Source organism: Mya arenaria, chromosome 5 (genome assembly GCF_026914265.1).
Source record: "Mya arenaria isolate MELC-2E11 chromosome 5, ASM2691426v1".
Classification (NCBI taxonomy): domain Eukaryota; kingdom Metazoa; phylum Mollusca; class Bivalvia; order Myida; family Myidae; genus Mya; species Mya arenaria.
Window position 1 is genome coordinate 73,572,413 of NC_069126.1, and position 22,562 is coordinate 73,594,974.

General features: G+C 36.0%; 1 protein-coding gene and 1 non-coding gene across 2 annotated transcripts; both read left to right on the top strand.

Moving 5' to 3' along the window:
* The first annotated feature begins 8,915 nt into the window (after nucleotides 1–8,915).
* Trnat-agu (transfer RNA threonine (anticodon AGU)) lies at nucleotides 8,916–8,989 on the top strand. Its single transcript has one exon. It is a non-coding gene; the product is annotated as a tRNA-Thr (tRNA).
* Nucleotides 8,990–17,482: 8,493 nt separating this feature from the next.
* Nucleotides 17,483–21,356, top strand: LOC128234232 (uncharacterized). Its single transcript, XM_052948336.1, has 2 exons — nucleotides 17,483–18,332; nucleotides 19,626–21,356. The coding sequence occupies exons 1-2, from the start codon at nucleotides 17,738–17,740 to the stop codon at nucleotides 20,738–20,740; spliced, it is 1,710 nt and encodes a 569-aa protein (XP_052804296.1). The 5' UTR covers nucleotides 17,483–17,737; the 3' UTR covers nucleotides 20,741–21,356.
* The last annotated feature ends 1,206 nt before the right edge of the window (nucleotides 21,357–22,562 follow it).

Sequence of the window (22,562 nt, forward strand, 5' to 3'; positions counted from 1 at the left end):
GGAAGATTATATCTTAAAGGGGCTGAAGGGGTTGATACTGGGTTGTTCATTTTTTTCTTGCTAATTGTATTCTGATGACATTGTATTTTTTGGCAAAATGAAAGGTCAAAGTCAATATCAATAAGACAAAATAATTGATATTCAAAAAAGGCAGGATATTACCTAGAGCGTTCGATTTATTATGATAGCGCATCAATTGATAGAATGAGTAATTTCACCTAACTTGGAATAATTTTTACATTAGGAGGATCGTTTATGCAAGCAACAATGACGTTAGCTGGCCAAGCACAGAAGGCAATATTTAATTTACGAAAATATTTAATTAAGTTTGTTAGCATCACTCCCGTACATAAATAAGAACTCTTTGATGAACTTATTAAGCCTATTCCGTTGTATGGCTCAGAAATATGGGGTTCAATTAAAAGATTTCATGAAGAGAGAACACATACATAATTTATCAAATGTGTACTAAATGTAAAAAAACTAGTACACAGAATGATTTTATTCGAGCTGAGATAAGGTTTAAACTCTTAACATTAAGTACAATTGACATGAATAAATATTGGCTAATTGTTATGTTTTCTCCGGAATATATATATATATATGTAAATTTTATTTGACAACGCATGTTGGACGATATTGAAATTCATCCATACAGAACTTGGTTAAACAAGTAAAATGTGGTATAAGTTTATTAGGTTTCTATGAGGTATGGTCCCAAGGTGCTAGAGATTACCCTAAATTATTTTTATTTTTAAACAAAGATTATCAGATAACTTTGTACAAAGTCTCCAAAGTAGACTCAACGGACCCTCAAGTGCTTTGTTTTATTAAACTATTTTCCAATTAGATTTTCAGTTGTATTTAAATGTGTCAGCATTGATATATACAGAATTGCTCTGTTTTAGTATCGAAGCAAGTAGATGGATTGGTACAGATATTGATAATGGGACCTGTCCCTCGTGTAATATCTTTGAAAATGAATTCCTCTTCCCTTTTGAATGTAGGATATATTCGCCATTAAAACAAAAATGCACTTCTCAATAGTATTCCCCATACCCAAGTATGTTTAAATCCATTGAACTAATTATATCAAAGAAAATGAACATCATTAGAAACTTTGCTGTGATTGTATATAGAGCTTTCGATTTTAGAAACCAGCATACTTAATAATTCGTACAAATGTCAATTGTTCAATGTATGTTACGAAACTTACCAATACTCATATACCTTAATAAAAATTCATTTATTTTTTTGATTTTTTAATTACTGATATGCCGATCGCCATGTATTTAATGAAGTCTTTATATATTTGCAATGATTATGGGTCATTTTGACCTCATTCATTGTATGTATGTCATGTGTTTGATCTAAAATAAAAGCATGTTCTGTTTGAACTAATCTACCAAAAGTTAGAATCCTTCAGCAAATGTTGATATTTGCTAAAATGTCGTCTTTGAAGACAACATTCTGAGCGATTAGGTGTTGCGTGATTGGTTGATTGACATCATCACGTGATGTTATTAATGTATTGTTAAAAGGTCAAAATACCCATCACTTTTGTTTAAATAGGTTGGCCTGGTTGTAAAGGCGTGTGTTTTCTAATGTGTTCATGAAATTTCCGGCGTTGGGTTGCACCCCACTAAAACTAAATTACTTTTAATACTATAATTGTTTTTTTCTTCTTCTGCAATATCGATATTACAGAGCAAAATGATTAAATGAGTCTTCATAGGTTCATAGCATGGGGATTTGTTTTTAGTCCTAAACATGAGCGAGTCCCTTTAATAAACTGATTACAGTAAAATAAGATATTAGTCAAACAATAGATGGCTGGTTTTAATCGACCGCTTTAATTGTAGTTTTGCAAAAAACATACGACCAATTAACAATCCTTATATCATCAACGTGCGGAAAAAAATGGGAAAACGTTGAGGAATCGTTAAAGCGTAGCGCTGCTAGGGCAAAGTTAAATGTTTATAAAGACCCCACGTATGCAATGGTTAAACTCATTTTTGCTAACTGGCAAGGCAAGCCCTTTTTAAATGCACATGTTCTCCTCTATCGCTGAAACATATACGCGGAAGGCACTGAAGCAATATAAATGCATGTATGTAAAGTTTGTCAATTCGTCATATCCAGTGTCTCACATATTGTTTTCTTTAATGTTACTTGAGCTTAACTACGTCGTTAATGAAATGACTGTTTAATTAAGATTGACTTAACCGCATTACGCATTTGCTTTTGGTGTTTGTTTGTTTGTAAAAGAAGTAGTAGTAGGAGTAGAAGGAGGAGGGGAGGAGAAAGAGGAGGAGCAACAACAGCAATAACAGCGGCAGTTGTTGTTGTTATTGCAACATAATTACTGTTTAGTTTTATTAAGAACATTCCAAAGATACCATTTAACACCAAAACCCTTTTACTAATGAAAAATCATGCGAAGACAGGCAGCAATTTATTGTTTTATTTTCAGCAAAGTCGAAAGGGAGTGGCCATACTAGCAGATATTTTATGCCAAGCAGAGCAACAATCTTTACCTACAAACACAACAGAAGGAGAACAGAAGAAAGCAAAACGTTTCTGTATCAACTAACAGCTTCATCTTTATGACTATGCTGCTTCCTCTATCTGTTTAGTTCAGGTGTGACAAATATACATTTAATAAAAAGCTAATTATTTCATAAAAATGCATTGACTAGTACAATTATATGAAATGATGACCCGCCGCTCCCCGCCCACCTCTTAAATCGTCGAAAAACAACACAAACACAAATATCATTTATATTTATAGTCCCAGTCCCAGTATGTTTTCGAAATGATGTATATCCAAATGACTTCTCTTAACCTTTTTGACATTTTTTAAATGTATTATTAAATGCATTTTTCATGATAACAAACAGGCGATAAAACCGAAAGTAAAGTCTAAATTTAGCGCATACAACGTCACTACAAAATTTCCTTATCACGTGACTTTCTTAATGCTAAGAATACCATATTGCTTTATATAATGATAATTTTCTTATTTTAACTAAGAAGTAATTCGTTTAAATATCTTTTCAACAAAATGACCATATTTTCAATGTTAGTTTCATAAAATGTTTCAATTGAAAGCTTAATAATATTAATTGCATGATTATTGCATTGTCGGGTAACATGTAAAGATCCTACTTTATATCCTTCATAATGAATGTGTAATGAATTGTCATTGAATTTTCAAGTTTACTCATTTATTAGACATCAGATTATTTAAAATATGCAAAACACCCTCCGAAACATTTTTGTGAACTTTGATGAATCGGGTCCTACAGTTCGTAAACCAAGCTATAAAAAACCCGTAGCCTACGAGTTTGGGACAAGTTATCAAATACCCATTATATATGTCCATAAGTTTGTAATAACGGTATAAGACATACGTTTTCTGTATCTTGATGTTTCTTTTTTCTTTAATCAGTTTATACAATTGTTTGTTCATAAAAGTTGTTTTTATCAAACATATTTTATAGTTTAATTTTACATTATTTACACCTCAACTTCCATTCCTTAAATGAACTGCCTTGCGGAAATTGCGGTTATCATCCGATAAACGCAACGTCTTCGGATATGTTCGGATCGCAATTCGTCGCATAACAATTTACATGAAAATTGTTGATCTTGTTATAGTTTGTATTGTTTCAGCAGGTCTCCTAAAATATAAATAAACAATTAAGAAAGTGTTAATTCATGATATGTTAAATGTACAGTTGCATAAGTGTTTCAATTTTACGTTTAAAGGTGATTTCAAGTGGTTGATCTTTTCCCGCGTTATTGTGACGTCATTTGATAAAATGTTCCGGTTACAGTCGGGTCTTTCTATTTACAGAATAGGTAAGAAAGGATAACTGAAAGGTTTTCTTAAATGAAACGAAGTATTTTTTATAAAAATGCTTGAATAAAATAATGAGCTATTGGTGTTAATATAACAGAAGAATTGCGGGATTGATGTCATTATCGGTGTAATGAACACAATTGGGCTGGTCAACGTACGCGTTAAGTTCGGACTTTGATCAGCCCAATTGCGTTCATACCCCGATAATGACATCAATCGCGCAATTCATTCGTTAAATAATAATGTGAACTGGTCCATTTTGATCACGTGACCCTTCATGGTGCAACGTTGAAACCTATTCCAAACTGACGTCAAAAATGATGACTTGGAGTGGAAGAGTACCATCCCTTCTATCAATAAATAGTTCTTGCAATGTATATGTAAGGGTTGTGTCCCTTCTATCCGCCAAAGTCAAAAATCAAACTCTTGAGGCTGACCTCTACTATATTTTTATATATGTTTATCCATATTCAGTTGTTTCAAATTGAACAAAATATTACAGTTAAAATACTCATGCAATGCTTTTTTGTTAATTCCCACTTCTGTAAAATATATATTGTTGTCAAGCATTGCTCTTCGAAGTATTTAAAAAAATGTTTATCAGTATTTATTCATACATTAATACACAAAATGTAAATTAATGTATATCGTTATTTGTCTGATTCAATGCTCATGTTTGATGTATTATTATCTGAAATAAATACCGGTTCAACCCCAATATTGTTTGATTAACATATTGATGTTATTACGGAGAACAATTATGAGCTTGAAAACCGGCTTCTATTAAAAATAACAATCATTATAAAACGTTTCTTGGAACAACCCACGCAGAAAGGAGGTGTTTTATATAAATATGCTGTCAAGTGATTTATATTAACGTGTTAAACTGCACATTACTTAAAAAATAATTATTGGAGAGGAACGTGTTGAAAATGGATAAACTATTATGGTTTATAACTACATGCATATACATGTATAGTGTTTGTGTTTACAAACTATCTGGCCACGGCGAATACACCGGTGGAAAATAACCTGGCAACAAATACAACACTGGAAAACACACTGATGGCGAATACACCGATGGTAAATAAACTAAAAACGAACACGACCATGGACAATAAACCAACAGTGGAGAACAGAACAGCAAATGGAGAGTTACAAACAAATGCTAAAATGGTAAAGTAAAAACGTATTACCATGCTACTAAATTTTTAATATATGTATATTTTCAATTTAATCAGTCACGTTCGTATAAGTCTGTACATTTTTGACTTCAGAAAGAAACTAGCTAAATAAATGACGTTGGATGAATGGCCTTAACTGACTTTCTTAATAAAGGACATTTATAGCAGTCATTTTATCTAAATATGTGGCTTTCACTAATTCATTGAACCAGTAAGTGGCTTTCGCTTAAAGAACTGAGTGACTTTTATTTAAATGATTTCTTCTGATTAGGGACTTTCAAATTAGTAGTAACTTTTGCTATATATAAAAGTGCCGTTATACCAAATAAATTCACATGGTTGTTGTTGCTTCAAAGTGACTCTTGAGATTTATTTCAGCAAAACATCCAGGACATATACATCCATGGAAGGGGTTTTCTTGCAACACTATTGTGTAGAGTTGAACAACTCATATCTATGAAGGAAAATGGAGAAGAAACGGTGGTGTCTAGACGAGTTTGCTTCAACTAACAATCCAATTGTGCATAGTAAAGCATAGCTGGCCTTATTAACATACACTAATCAACAAAAACATCAACACATAAAGTTTCACGCTGATCTGATCATATGTTACATTGCATGGATTGGAACTACTATGTATCGTGAATTCGACATGCTGTTCATTGAAAAAATATATACAAATTTTCGGATGGAACTAACCGACAAAACCGACTCCAGAGCGAATTTCGATCGTTTCAAAAACCAGTTTCGGTTTTTGTAAAACAATCGATAAAACTGGTTTTCACTTTATTTGAAATGTTCACATTAAATACACAGCTCGTGAAACAGATAAAAAACAAAAACAGTTTATGACCAACAAAAAGCGCCCTTAATAAACTGATTACAGTTCATAAACTACATATAGTAAATAAGTATTGTTTGCGAGGGGGACAAGCACTATCATCAATCTAATGCGTTCATTCCAGCGTAAAATGTTTTAGTGTGTTTCATGTGTCATACAATAGATAGCTGGATTTGAGTTATTGCTTTAATTGTAGTTTAGAAGAAAAGGCCGTAAATACATAATGGCTTATGTTAAACATACAACGAAGATATTAACAATCCTTTTATTCTGAAACGTCCGAAAAAAAACCCGGAAAAACGGTGAGAAATCTATCATCATAATCATCAACATCAACATCATTATCATCATCATAAGGCCTAAAAAATTAAGCGTTTCCTTTATCATAATTTAATGATTACCACGAAGGAGTGCTTTATACTTTTTCTGCAAATCTGGTGTTATGAAGGAAACAAAATTTGTACCATGGACTTTACCATAGTAAATATAGGTTAATGTTTGTTTGGAGGTCTTTATGGAAATTAAAACGTTCAAGCATAGCGCAGCTAAGCAAACGTTAAACGTTGATAAGGACCTAACGTATACAATGGTTGCACTCATTTTTGTTTCTGTAAAGGCACGCCCATTTATAGTATCGCTCAAATAAGACACTGAACAATAGGAATACATGAGGGCATGTTTTGTCAATTCACCATGTCGAGTGTTTGAAATATTGTTTTTCTTCAATGTTTATAAACCTTTACTAAGTTGTTAATGAAATACGTTTTTAATTAAGATTTACTTTACCGCATTTTGGATTGTGCTTTTTTTTGCTTGTCCAGGGTACGGAATCAAATGACATCAACGGCGTTCTCACATGGGTCACCATGGGTCACAACAGATGTAAACAAATATTCATGTAAGCAATATTTCTTAGCCTATAGAACATGCTATTTGCTGCTTCTACACGTGTGAAATACTTCAGATTTGCTGGAATTTGAATGATACAAACATTGGTCAAAATTTCAGAATTGCATCGTTCTACAAAATTTCATCGATTTGAAATTCTGTAACATTGAACGTTTAAAAAGCCACACGACTTTTCCTTAAAGTGCGTATTAACACGGAGGTTTACTAACACGGAGGTTTACTATAAGTCCCCAGAAATTAATAATCACCAACATAAAAAACATCATAAATGTTTAATGACACCATTGTTTATTTAGAAATGGGTTCTCCATTTCTAATTCAGAAAAGTATATACAATTCCTTCTGAAATCCCAAATTTAAAGAAATATATTCAACTGTGTAACGCCGCTATTCCTCAAACAACTCCTTCACAACAGCAACATCCTCTGCAAATCTCTGAATCTTTTCCAACTGATTAGAGCCAATGACAAAAACTTCAAATATTTCATGCCTAATTGAACATGCCATCCAAATAAATGGTACGTCGGGAAAACAACATGACATACAATATATTGCAGGTCTAATGTCCAATGCCAACATGACATTTATTTTTCAATTTCCAGTTGAGCACGACATTAAACTTTAAATACTTATGTAGAATATCGTATATTAAGCTTACTTCATAAACCAGTTTGTAACATATCTTTTAGAAAAAAAACACGTATTGCATGAACTTTATTGCGATATGATATTATTGTTTATCAATTTTCTTATTTGGCAAGAGCGGCGGTTAACAACTATTCTAAAGCATACCATTTCTTTCCACAGAGGTAAAACAACCGAAAAAAAATTTTTATTTCCTTTCTTATACATTTAAAACTAAAACATATATAGAAAACAATCCAAACGAAGTAGAAAGCCATGCGAGTTAAACCATTAGAAGAATGGCTAACCCGCTGTTCATACCGAATGATTGATGATTCGCTCAGAAAAGTAGGATAAATTTCATAATAACTGGTTCTGATTGTGTGTGCAAGTCATTCTTAATTGGCTATGATTTTGCTAATAACCTTATGTAGTTCTTATTTATGTATCAGTAATTTTTAGGGATGGAAGCGAATATCCGAGTATCCGGATATCACGCAAGTATTCGGATACCAAAATGGGTATTCGAATATTCGTTAAGAAATTCATTTTCAATGAAATAGCTTAGCAGAGACTTAGCAATTGTTATAAAACTTTTCAGATGAAATATTTCAGGTGATCAACAGTGTCTGTCGCGAAGCGGGTATGTGTCACAAATCGTCTGCTAATTGGGTGTTTGCACAAGGCGTGATATTGTGTCCTTGTGCAGCACCATGTGAAGTTCTATGATCTTGTTTACAATGACAAGTGTTGTTTTATGATCTCAGATGTGCTTAATTGACACTTATTGGCACTAGTTGATATTAAACGGATTGATCATTAATCCGTAGGAATTGATCGTCCAATCACAAGTTAAGGGTCGTGCAATCAAAGCTATTAATGACCAATCGTATTTTTGTTGAATATGCATGAAGAAATTATTGCTATCTGAACAACAAATACAAAAACAAATTTGTTTATCTTTTCACTTTTCAATCAAATTTCCATCATTTTGCATCTTGTTTTAATCGTTATTCCTGTATCACGACTACGGAAATATGCCAAGTGTATTTTATTTTTCATACGATATGTAAACATGTTTAGTTTATTGATAAATAAAAAAGTACACGCATGTAAATAAAGAATTTGTCTTCTTATCTTTTCCGCAATTATATCCTTCATTACAAAACACCGCAGAAATTGTAGGTATTCCATTAAATCAAACAATGTAATGAAATAAAATTACAATCGACTATCAAATAATCAAAGCGCTATTTAACATGAAACCTGCTGATAAATAACAAACTCGAAAGCACGTGGCAGTAACCAAGCAACCACCTCGACCGAAGTGACTATCAAATTCGCGAGGTGTTTATGTGGTATTCATCATGAGTTTTATGACTTAAAATGAGTTGTTTAAATTTGATTATAACATTATAAATGATTAAGACTGAGAAAGAATGAATGAAAAAGTGAAATTGCCATATGTAGTGTGTGTGGGTAAGAACCAGCCGCCCGGTTAGCTCAGTTGGTTAGAGCGCCGTGCTAGTGTTCCGGCGGTCGTGGGTTCGAGCCCCACACCGGGCGCGCTTTTCCTCCCAGGTTTACTTTACTGGTGGCAGCGGTGGGATGTATTAATGTATCTCACCTAATATCGTGAAGTCCTAAATAGATCTTATTATACAAAAGTTAACAGTCAGTTGCGCACGTCTGTTCGCCTCGCCGTCCAACTCAGTAACACCGATGTTTTACCCTAGCACCGGTGCACTCGACAGTTCCCGCTCGGGAACCGTCACGCTTATCACCCCGGTGGAGCACTCCACAGTTCCTGCTGAGGAACAACCACTACACATATGACGAATTATAAATTAAATGGACAATTATCTCAAATAACAGAAGGTGGGTGACATATACTAGGAAATTTACTTATTATGAAAACATTTTGATACGAGTATCCGGATAGTATTCGAATACTTGATACGAATATCCGGATACCGATTTGGTATCCGGTTTCCATCCCTAGTAATTTTATTTCAAATGATTCATTGTCAAATGCGTTATCTTCTATTTTAAATTGCCCTTTATTGCGTAAGATTTGGTTACCAAGTAGCTAAAACCCAACCTTAATTGCCAGCGACTATCCCACTTTCATCAGTGACGAACTAGCAATTAAAAATAGTTGTTACTCTTATCAACTGGTGTCTGCAGTAGGTATATAAACGCAAACTCTGTTCATTGAACTCAAGTCGTTGATAAAACTATATTTCAGCACTATAAAAAACACCTACAAAATGAATACAATGTACATGTGCTTTGCGCTTATCGTTATAATTTCCATAAGCGGCCATAATTTCTTAAACGCAGAGAAATTACAAAAGCCAATTATAAATGACATTCCGCTTATAAAGGAGAAAAGATCTATTGTCAAGACATTCAGGATTAACCCTCGACTGGTAATTCTTTTATAAACACATTAGAATGTACTAGTAGAAGCAGCAGGCAGCAGCAGCAACAGCAACAACAGCAGAAGTTACAGTTGTAGAAGTATGAGTTGAAGCAGCCGAAGCAGTTGCAGTAGCAGTCGTTGTAGTAGTAGTAGAAATAGTTATAGTAGTAGTAGTAGTAGTAGTAGTAGTAGTAGTAGTAGTAGTAGTAGTAGTAGTAGTAGTAGTAGTAGTAGTAGTAGTAGTAGTAGAAGTAGAAGTAGTAGAAGTAGTAGTAGTAGTAGTAGTAGTAGTAGTAGTAGTAGTAGCAGCCGTCGAGGCAGCAGTAGCAGCAGTAGAAGCAGTAGTATCTATAGTAGCAGAAGTAGCAGCAGTAGTAGCAGCAACAGCTGCAACAGCAGTAGTAGTAGTAGTAGTAGTAGTAGTAGTAGCAGTAGCAGCAGCAGCAGCAGCAGCAGCAGCAGCAGTAGCAGTAGCAGTAGCAGTAGTAGTAGTAGTAGTAGTAGTAGTAGTGGTAGCAGTAGTAGTAGTAGAAGTAGCATAAACAGTAGCAGCTACAGTTTTTGTTGTTAATGCAAAATAATCAGTCGTTTACTTTTTTAAGAAGATTCCAAGCAATAACATTAACCTTTTTAACACCCAAACCTTTATAATAATGACCAATTATGCGAAAACAGACATCAATTCGGTTGTTTTATTTTTGAAGTGTCTAAGACTTACGTTTGTTTTGTATTTAGCACAGAATGCATGGAATGGCCGGCATACTAGCAGATATTTTATGCCGAGCAGAGCAAGAATCTTTAGCTACGAACACAACAGGAGGAGAACAGAAGAAAGCAAAACGTTTCTGTGTTAACTAACAGCTTTATCATTGTGACTATGCTGCTTCCTCTATCCGTTTAGCGTTTACATGCGCATGTATTGTAGGATCTTATCAGAGCAGACTTTTATCGTTAATTTTTATTTGTGCACTTTTTATCCGAATGATCTCTTTCAAATAATAGTTGTTTAACAGTATTTATTTATACATGTTGTTTATTTGTTTAGCTTGACTCATTCATTTGATTTTTTCTAAACTTTCTAACCCTGCTGGTTAACATATTGTGGTGACAGTTTGAACACCATTGCTTGATCATTATAAATATGCATTGCCATCTAGTACGATTATCCGAAATGATCTCTTTTATGTACGTAGAAGTACATTAGTTTTCTATTTATAAATGTTGTTGATGATAACTTGACACATTTTATCAATCTGACATATTTAATTTATATATACATGTATATGATTATTGCTCTTAATCATCTTTGAAATTACTACGTGTTTTTCGGTATTTGTCTGATTCAATGCTCATGTTTGATGTATAATTATCTGAAATAAAAACTGGTTAAACCCAAATATTGCTATTTTATCATAACACAAGCTCGGAGTTTACAAATTTCCTGCTGGCCTCGTCACATCTACAAACACTGTCCTATGTGAATGTAACTATTGAATATGTCGTTTGACGCATAGTCCATTTCATATCATATTGCTAAAATATCTAAGCGTGTTGTGTGTTGCTGCCATATTGCAATAGTAACCTAAGCGTGTTTCGTGTTGCTGACATATTGCAATAGTGACACAAGCGTGTTTCGTGTTGCTATCATATTGCAATTGTGACACAAGCGTGTTTCGTGTTGCTGCCATATTGCAATAGAGACTCAAGCGTGTTTCGTGTTGCTGACATATTGCAATAGTGACACAAGCGTGTTTCGTGTTGCTGCCATATTGCAATAGTGACACAAGCGTGTTTCGTGTTGCTGCCATATTGCAATAGTGACACAAGCGTGTTTCGTGTTGCTGCCATATTGCAATTGTGACACAAGCGTGTTTCGTGTTGCTGACATATTGCAATAGTGACACAAGCGTGTTTCGTGTTGCTATCATATTGCAATTGTGACACAAGCGTGTTTCGTGTTGCTGCCATATTGCAATAGTGACTCAAGCGTGTTTCGTGTTGCTGACATATTGCAATTGTGACCCAAGCGTGTTTCGTGTTGCTGCCATTTTGCAATAGTGACACAAGCGTGTTTCGTGTTGCTGCCATATTGCAATAGTGACCCAAGCGTGTTTCGTGTTGCTGCCATATTGCAATAGTGACACAAGCGTGTTTCGTGTTGCTATCATATTGCAATAGTGACACAAGCGTGTTTCGTGTTGCTGCCATATTGCAATAGTAACCTAAGCGTGTTGTGTGCTGCTGCCATATTGCAATAGTGACACAAGCGTGTTTCGTGTTGCTGCCATATTGCAATAGTAACCTTAGCGTGTTGTGTGCTGCTGCCATTTTTTCAATAGTGACACAAGCGTGTTGTGTGCTGCTGCCATATTACAATAGTAACCTAATCATGTTGTGTGCTGCTACAATATTGCAATAGTGACCTAAGCGTGTTGTGTGCTGCTACAATATTGCAATAGTGACATATGCGTGTTGTGTGTTGCTGCCATATTACAATAGTAACCTAAGCGTGTTGTGTGTTGCTGCCATATTACAATAGTTAAGCGTGTTGTGTGCTGCTGCCATCCTGCAATAGTGACACAAGCGTGTTTTGTGCTGCTGCCATATTGCAATAGTGACGCAAGCGTGTTTCGTGTTATTGCCATATTGCAATAGTGACACAAGCGTGTTTCGTGTTGCTGCCATATTGCAATAGTGACACAAGCGTGTTTCGTGTTGCTACCGTATTGCAATAGTGACACAAGCGTGTTTCGTGTTGCTACCATTTTGCAATAGTAACCTAAGCGTGTTGTGTGCTGCTGCCATATTGCAATAGTGACACAAGCGTGTTTCGTGTTGCTGCCATATTGCAATAGTAACCTTAGCGTGTTGTGTGCTGCTGCCATTTTTTCAATAGTGACACAAGCGTGTTGTGTGCTGCTGCCATATTACAATAGTAACCTAAGCATGTTGTGTGCTGCTACAATATTGCAATAGTGACATATGCGTGTTGTGTGTTGCTGCCATATTACAATAGTAACCTAAGCGTGTTGTGTGTTGCTGCCATATTACAATAGTTAAGCGTGTTGTGTGCTGCTGCCATCCTGCAATAGTGACACAAGCGTGTTTTGTGCTGCTGCCATATTGCAATAGTGACGCAAGCGTGTTTCGTGTTATTGCCATATTGCAATAGTGACACAAGCGTGTTTCGTGTTGCTGACATATTACAATAGTGACACAAGCATCTTTCGTGTTGCTACCATTTTTCAATAGTGACACAAGCGTGTTGTGTGCTGCTGCCATATTGCAATAGTAACCTTAGCGTGTTTTGTGTTGCTGCCATATTGCAATAGTGACACAAGCGTGTTTCGTGTTGCTGCCATATTGCAATAGTAACCTTAGCGTGTTGTGTGTTGCTGCCATATTGCAATAGTGACACAAGCGTGTTTCGTGCTGCCGCCATATTGCAATAGTGACGCAAGCGTGTTTCGTGTTGCTGCCATATTGCAATAGTGACACAAGCGTGTTTCGTGTTGCTGACATATTGCAATAGTGACACAAGCGTGTTTCGTGTTGCTGCCATATTGCAATAGTGACACAAGCGTGTTTCGTGTTGCTGCCATATTGCAATAGTGACACAAGCGTGTTTCGTGTTGCTACCATATTGCAATAGTGACACAAGCGTGTTTCGTGCTGCTGCCATATTGCAATAGTAACCTTAGCGTGTTGTGTGTTGCTGCCATATTGCAATAGTGACACAAGCGTGTTTCGTGCTGCTGCCATATTGCAATAGTAACCTTAGCGTGTGGTGTGTTGCTGCCTTATGGCAATAGTGACACAAGCGTGTTTCGTGCTGCTGCCATATTGCAATAGTAACCTTAGCGTGTTGTGTGCTGCTGCCATATTGCAATAGTGACACAAGCGTGTTTCGTGCTGATGCCATATTGCAATAGTGACACAAGCGTGTTTTGTGTTGCTGCCATATTGAAATAGTGACACAAGCGTGTTTCGTGTTGCTGCCATATTGCAATAATGCCACAAGCGTGATTCGTGTTGCTGCCATATTGCAATAGTGACACAAACGTGTTGTGTGCTGTTGCCATATCAAAATAGTGACCTAAGCGTGTTGTGTGCTGCTACCATATTACAATAGTGACCTAAGCGTGTATCGTGCTGCTACCATATTGCAAAAGTGACCTAAGCGTGCTGTGTGCTGCTGCCATATTACAATAGTGACCTAAGCGTGTTGTGTGTTGCTGCCATATTACAATAGTGATACAAGCGTGTTGTGTGTTGCTACCATATTACAAAAGTGGCAAAAGCGTGTTGTATGCTGCTACCATATTACAATAGTGGCCTAAGCGTGCTGTGTGCTGCTACCATATTACAATAGTGACCTAAGCGTGTTGTGTGTTGCTGCCATATTACAATAGTGACCTAAGCGTGTTGTGTGTTGCTACCATATTACATTAGTGGCCTAAGCGTGCTGTGTGCTGCTACCATATTACAATAGTGTCCTAAGCGTGCTGTGTGCTGCTGCCATATTACAATAGTGACCTAAGCGTGTTGTGTGTTGCTGCCATATTACAATAGTGATACAATCGTGTTGTGTGTTGCTACCATATTACAATAGTGGCCTAAGCGTGTTGTGTGTTGCTGCCATATTACAATAGTGGCCTAAGCGTGCTGTGTGCTGCTACCATATTACAATAGTGGCCTAAGCGTGCTGTGTGCTGCTGCCATATTACAAGAGTGATACAAGCGTGTTGTGTGTTGCTGCCATATTACAATAGTGATACAAGCGTGTTGTGTGTTGCTACCATATTACAATAGTGGCCTAAGCGTGCTGTGTGCTGCTGCCATACTGCAATAGTGACCTAAGCGTGTTGTGTGTTGCTGCCATATTACAATAGTGACCTAAAGTGTTGTGTGCTGCTACCATATTGCAATAGTGACCTAAAGTGTTGTGTGTTGCTACCATATTACAATAGTGACCTAAAGTGTTGTGTGCTGCTGCCATATTGCAATAGTGACCTAAGCGTGTTGTGTGCTGCTGCCATATTGCAATAGTGGCCTAAACGTGCTGTGTGCTGCTGCCATATTACAATAGTGACCTAAGCGTGTTGTGTGCTGCTGCCATATTGCAATAGTGACCTAAAGTGTTGTGTGTTGCTACAATATTACAATAGTGACCTAAAGTGTTGTGTGCTGCTGCCATATTGCAATAGTGACCTAAAGTGTTGTGTGTTGCTACCATATTACAATAGTGACCTAAAGTGTTGTGTGCTGTTACCATATTGCAATAGTGACCTAAAGTGTTGTGTGTTGCTACCACATTGCAATAGTGACCTAAAGTGTTGTGTGCTGCTGCCATATTGCAATAGTGACCTAAGCGTGTTGTGTGATGCTGCCATATTGCAATAGTGACCTAAAGTGTTGTGTGTTGCTGCCATATTGCAATAGTGACCTAAAATGTTGTGTGTTGCTACCATATTATAATAGTGACCTAGTGTTGTGTGCTGCTGCCATATTGCAATAGTGACACAAGCGTGTTGAGTGTTGCTACCAAATGGCAATAGTTACCTAAGAGTGTCTGTGTTACTACCAAATGTCTTACGGTTTATACAAAACTTGCCCAATAATTGTTTTGTTATTTTTCATTTCAAGCCCAGTCAAAGTCATTTGTAAACAGTCAAAAGATTAAAAAAGCGAAAGACAAAATTTAATGTTAAATAATATCTTGTATGTGTTTTGTCATGAATAGTAATTAATATCCATCCGTTCGGTTCACTCATAATATCGTCACAAATGTAAATATTAAATGTTTGCTGTTACAATACTCTTTCAAACTTCTCCATATAATTTCATAATGAATAGCATTTTGTTCAATAAGTCGTTTTCTTAACATTTTTTATCGAAGATTTATGTTGTGCGAGTTAAATTTGCCTTTTAATAGAGTCATATATTAATACTACCGGAATAAATCTACTGTGCAAGCTAGAACATAATGCTTCTGCAAAAGTTTTAGAAATACTAATTATTTAATTGAATTTCATTCTAAAAACTTATACATCATTAACAAGAATTCCCTTCTGTATAAATATGCATATATGTTAATTGATTGGTTAAACAACACAATCATCAAATGCTTTAAGACATTTCAGATCGATTTAATAGAATGCTCAGACAAACGTCAAAAGTCATGATAACCATACAGAAAAGGAAACAAATTATGTGGTTAATGTGTTTTTGTTTAATGTTATTAACTTAACCATTTCATACGATAATGAGCTAAAAAAAAACTAGTTACAAGTTTACAATTAAAATTCAAACGCACTGTTCCCCTAATTAAAGGCATGCTATATTATATCTAGCTTGTATTTCACCTTGACGAATTATGTTGACAAGATAATCCATATTAAAATGAAGGGTCAGAAGAACTATGATATTGTATTCAGTCTTCCCTGTCTGGACAAAAACTACTCCGAGAGGCACTTCTTGTTCGAATTTACATATATGATACAGTAAAACTGCGATCGCTCGAAGTCGCCGGGACCGAGCCTAAACCTCGAGGGAACCGATGTTTCGAACGACCCGATTTTCAATTCTCCAGTCTGTTATGAAATATATTTCAGTGTATTTCAAGTATGAAGTAGTCTGTTTACTAAGATAACGATTATGTGTTGCGTGGTGGAAATCGCTGATATGTTCAAAGGCTGTCGTTTACTTTATGTATACTTAAATATAAAATGTAAAAGAAATATCAATAAATCGATTTTTTTACCAAATAGCCATATTGCAAAGCAAAGTGACAAAAAGGAAATATTTTCAGATATTCCGATGTTGGATCGATATCGTAGTGTTTATTCATATTTTTATTACTCATTTACATTTCTCATAATTAACTGCTCGTCATTAACTTCTCATTATTATGTTCTAAACTGCCCATATCAACTAATATCGGTCATGCGTTAACATTGTTATATATATATGATATTATCGTTGCTTAGTACGTAGAAAATATTGACAACAGACAGATATATTTTACATTGAGGATCACAAAGTCTACACCAAACTATACACTTACTCTACCTTTTAAATAAGATCATAATTTCATTATTTGGTCATCTAAATCATGACAACGTATAGCCACTGTATTCAGATAATGATAGCGAACAAAAAAATAGCCAATGGTCGTATATAATATTCATATCTTAACCGCTACACGATCTTTTTATCATTTCTTTATTTTAATTTCGATAATAATAGCCAGTGGTCGTATATTATCATTCCTATCTTAACCGTTGTGCTTTTTATCAGTTCTTAATTTCAATTTGGATAATATCTACGTGGTTAAAGATTGTTACATACACAAGTACTATTTAGCAATTTCTAGATCGTATTATATGCATGTGTACCTTTAAAGAAAAAGTAAACTGCCTTGTACCATTCATGTATGCGGAAAAAACATGTCGGTATTTCGCGTTTTCTTTCCTATTTTATTTGACATTCTCAAACATACAGAAACAATCATATTTTGTGGTCAACTAATGACTTGCAATATGTTGGCAAATGAGAAGCAAAATAAGGAAATGCAATGCGTGTAATTTATAGCTATATATAGATGATGAACGGTTTTACGTTACGTTAAATACAAATTAATAATCAATTAAATACACGGTCGAACATGAACGTGATGGTGCTTTATATTAAAAATATGAAGACAAAAATTTGACTTCATATCTAATGCACGAAAAAGGCTCGAAACAGACTTGTTCAATCGTAGAACGCATACTGCCATCAATGGTGTCTCGTGTGTCCATTTAACACCGTTGAATAAACTCTACAACATACAATATATTCGAAATTTGTGATTGAAATACTGTGTCATATATATAATATAAACAATAATGAAACTGCGAGTAACAAATTGGATATCAGCAATAGTGTTTGTGCTTATTTCGAAACTACCGCTGACCAAGGGTAATGTTCCTTCCAACAGACATTCTTTACTATCGACTGTGATCAACACGGCAAACCATGTGCGACGATTTAATCATCAAGCAAGTCCACAGTTAAGACTGTCACGACCTACGTTCAATGCAGTTCAAGCGCAACTGGACCTCCCTGCTAGAACCAACTTGCAATATCCACACGACATCTCATTGAATCAACTGAAACAAAGTGCAGGATCATCCGCCGGAAATCCAAATCATGCGGTAGTTCCAGCGCGTTTTACATTGAAGTCAGTATCTAGCTCTTCAACTACGGGAACCCATTTTGTGTCACCAAACGTACCGCTAATGTCACAACGTTCACGTTCAGGGAATCAAATAATGTCTCGTATCTATGTACCGAATCATCAGACATCAAGGGCAACAGGTCCACTAGTACAGCAACGGCAAGGCACGGTCAGGTTTGGTTCACTGGGATCTTCCAGGCCGATACAGCTGAGACATGTTCAACGTACACAAAGCACGGGCAATTTGCTAGACGCCGGAAACAGTAAGTTAAATTGGTAGCTATTTGTGTCATAAGTGATTTATTAGTCCTCGTTGGATTTAATGTAAGTAGCCCCGTGTATTTTAGCTGTCATATGTGCATATTTACACGGTCAGTGCAATAACTGTATTTATCGTCAGTAGATTCTCAATATTTTCCGTACAATATATCTAGTAGGCCAATGTCATACCGTCCGCCATAGCTCAAGGGAGAGCTTTTACAGAATATATCCATCCATCCATCCATCCATCCATCCATCCATCCATCCATCCATCCATCCATCCATCCATCCACCTCCATCCATCCATCCATCTATCCATCTATCCATTCATCCATCCATCCATCCATCCATCATCCATCCATCCATCTACCCGTATCCATCCATCCATCCATCCATCCATCCACTATCCATCCATCCATCCATCCATCCATTATCCACCCATCCATCCATCCATCCATCCACTATCCATCCAACCATCCAGTATACATCCATCAATTATCCAACCATCCATTATCCCATTATCCATCCATCCATCCATCCATCCATCCATCCATCCATCCATCCACTATCCATCCAACCATCCATTATCCACCCATCCATCCATCCATCCATCCACTATCCATCCAACCATCCAGTATACATCCATCCATTATCCAACCATCCATTATCCCATTATCCATCCATCCATCCATCCATCCATCCATCCATCCATCCAATCACTATCCATCCAACCATCCAGTATACATCCATCCATTATCCAACCATCCATTATCCCATTATCCATCCATCCATCCATCCATCCATTATCCATCCATCCATCCATCCATCCATCCATCCATCTATCAATCCATCCATCCATCCCTGGTTGGATTGATAAGACTATTTGGTTGAAATCCGAATTCGCAACCACTGGTAAAACCACTGAGGTATCAATGATTTCACTATATAAGCATATTGATTTATACTCTCAGTAAAACATATTGAAGGTATTGAGGATGAGAGAAATAGTAAATATAGCTACTTAGCTAGCACATTAAGACATTTGACAGTTTTTAAAACAAAATAGAACAAAGTGTGAGTATATGTACCTGTTATAACGGTAATTGAATTAATTCTTATCTCAAACATACTGATTACAAGTTACAAATGGTAAACTTTCTAAAATAAGTAACTCAGTGTTAAAAAAAATTCTTTTAAGGTGCATGTGTAATTGGGTCACATAATTGTTTGTAGGATTTCTGGTGGACATTTTTTTGAGAAACTGGGCCGATGTATTTTGTTTAATTCTATTGCAGTGTTATCAGGATATTCGAAGGTTTCTGGAACTTCAACTGTAAAGTGTGACTCCTGTAGACAAACCATTATCATTCGATGTACCCAAATAAGATGTATGAACACAAAAAGGACGATTCCTGCCGGACCAGGAGGACAAGCTTTTGTTGAGACAAATATCAATAATGATATCATTCATACACAACCAGATTCAGTACGAATGGGTATTTCAAACATAGTTGGCGACCCAAACATCATTGCTAACGGCTTAGAATCCCCCCGTATCCCAAAAGAGCAACACCAATTACTTGGTGCAGGAATATCAATGCCATCATTCCGGCGAGCTCAAAATAACATGGTTAGTAAGTCTTTATTAGGTAAAGATCCTTTTGGAGGTCAAAACAATGTTCCAATACCTAGGAATAGTGGAGTTGGAGCTTCAACAATTGAAGGTATGACAAGTAATCTACTAGAATCAGTTGAAAGTCCAATAACACGTGTACGTATCATATCTCCAAGCATTAATGAGATCACACCCAACGAAGGTAGGATAGCTAGATTGGGAAGTGCAAACGTACAGGACCCCCTGCCAGTGAACAGTATACAAGCAGAGCCGCCTGCAATATCCAGCGATGCACTCAATCCTAATAAAGATATAACAGTTGAATTGAACACGGAAATGACACAGGACTTTGTACCAGTGGGGAAAAGACACGGACCATCACGTCTTGCTATGCCGAATCAAAATCAGCCGGATTCAATTGCCTTGACAGAAATGCCGTTAGCCAATTCCCACGGCATACACCCCGTGCCTCAGGCGAATGACGTCTTTCAACATAGCGCAAGTCTGGAGCCATTTTCTAAAGACACAGTTTTACCAGATAAAGTATCACCTGACCAACTATTACAAAACCCTAGCCAACCTGACATAGAACAAAACATACTCGTGAGCGAGTTGTTAGAAGCAATACCCAAAGATGATACCGTTCTTAACATACATTCCATAGGTGATCCCAGTGCATCCTCAAACGCAGATATCCAGGTATCCCCGGGTATTCCTTTGGGTTTTATTGAGATCCGTCCAACAGCAGGTATCAACAACAGATCCAGTCAGGAAAGTAGAGCTCCAGGAATTTAGCAGCCAGTTTCTAAATGACATCGTTAGACAGTGAAATAACAGGATAGTTTGTCTCATGTTTGTTGTTAAAGTGACACTCTTATTCAAAATCAATACATACACATGTATAACAAACATCTATTTCGACTGATGAACCTTTAACTACTTACTAAATAATGCATTTATGGAAAATATTAATTACTGATAACAAGATTGTAACGCGTATTTAATAGCAGAAAGCGCAAAACTATTAAATGATTGGTGAATGCTAAAAGATTTACTGTGGTCTTCTATAGTCTCATAAGGTAGAAATACCGTGCTTTATGCTCATTTCTTTCAAATCAAACTCGGTATCCTTCATGAGAACCATTGTTTTCAACTTCTATTAATCCTTTTTGGAATATTAAAACAATACTATTAATTGTGGTAAATCTTATCTGGGATTAAGAGTGCATCTTCAAATATTATAAAGGATCTATCTTTCTTAAAGAAGCAACACCTTTTCCTACTTATCGTCTGTTCACCTTTCCCACTTCATGTGCAATTGATTACTCGCTGATGTCTTTGATATATTAATTTGCTTCATCATTGTAAATACTCACGTTTTTAATTTATGTTTATTAAACAATACATCGCATACGTTGTTGCTTTGATTATTCATATAAACCACCTGTGTTGCATGTGGCTTCTGCGGTCACATTATTCATTCATTGCAGCGAGAGCGATTGATCAATACTATCCATTGTTTGTTGGTGAGATAATAACAATGATACTTGAAAAGAACGGTGAAAACGAATTAATGAACAGAAGTAGACTCAATTATTTTAATTAATGTGTTAAAGTCATAAACCACGTTTTTGTTGAATATGTGCTGTCGTAAGGGTGGCTGGTTATGTGCGTCATAAGCTTACAGGATAATATGGAGAAGCCCCTCCAGGGTTTGCGTTTCCGGTTGTCGGGGTCACGGTCAAGGCAGCTGTTTCTAAATAATGAAAAGGTTTTCTGCTCAAAAACGTTAATCAGGAATGAAACATGTGTTGCGATGTTGTGTCATTAGTTTTTACCTCCATTTTGTATAGAGTTTGTTTGTTTGTTAAATAAAAAATATTTACTTGTGCGGTAAATCACTTTGTAACTTTCTGCCAACTTTCATGACCAGAAGAAGATAATTGTCAGAAATGTGATGTTTCCCTTTCTTAGACAAGTAATAACTGATAATTTCCTAAATTCTTTCACTAATTTCTTTCAAACTTTCCAAGACTATGCATTCTTCTTGATATAATCTTAAATCGTGTGTGAGCAAAGATATTTAATTTGCCCGCATTTTGATTGCGAGTGATTATTTCAATTTAATTGATGAAAAAAAATTCTGGCAGTGCTGTGTTGTTCTAAATAAACTTAGCATGACAAGCCATAAAACATTAAGTTTCGAAAAGGAAATATTAAAACTATGATCTGATTTTTTTCAGCAATCTAATATCATTAGTTTGCAGATATTTACGCAAAATTTTGCTCTTTCCAAGACAAGAAAATAAAAAAAGTTGTAAAAATGATAAATCGATGAGAGTGCAGCTTTAACTTTTGACCTTTCAGCGTGATCTCGACCTTTGAGGTACAGACCTTGGTCTCATGCGAGACATCCCAGCTCATAATGGTGAACCTTCATGGCAAGGTTTTATTTTGAAAATAATATAAATGCATAGTCAAGATACAGCCCGGACAAGGTTCATTCCGGACGCAAGACCCACGGGCGCACGCACTTAGATCTGCCATTGTGATAAGGCTATGTCTAGCTCAACGCAAGCGGGCTCAACAAAAACATATGATTTATGAATGGATAAAA

Excerpts from the sequence above, each read along its gene's own strand:
- LOC128234232 (XM_052948336.1), top strand. The coding sequence starts at position 17,738 with ATGAAACTGCGAGTAACAAATTGGATATCAGCAATAGTGTTTGTGCTT. Across the intron at positions 18,333-19,625 it reads TTTGCTAGACGCCGGAAACA|TGTTATCAGGATATTCGAAG; the intron begins GTAAGTTAAATT and ends ATTCTATTGCAG.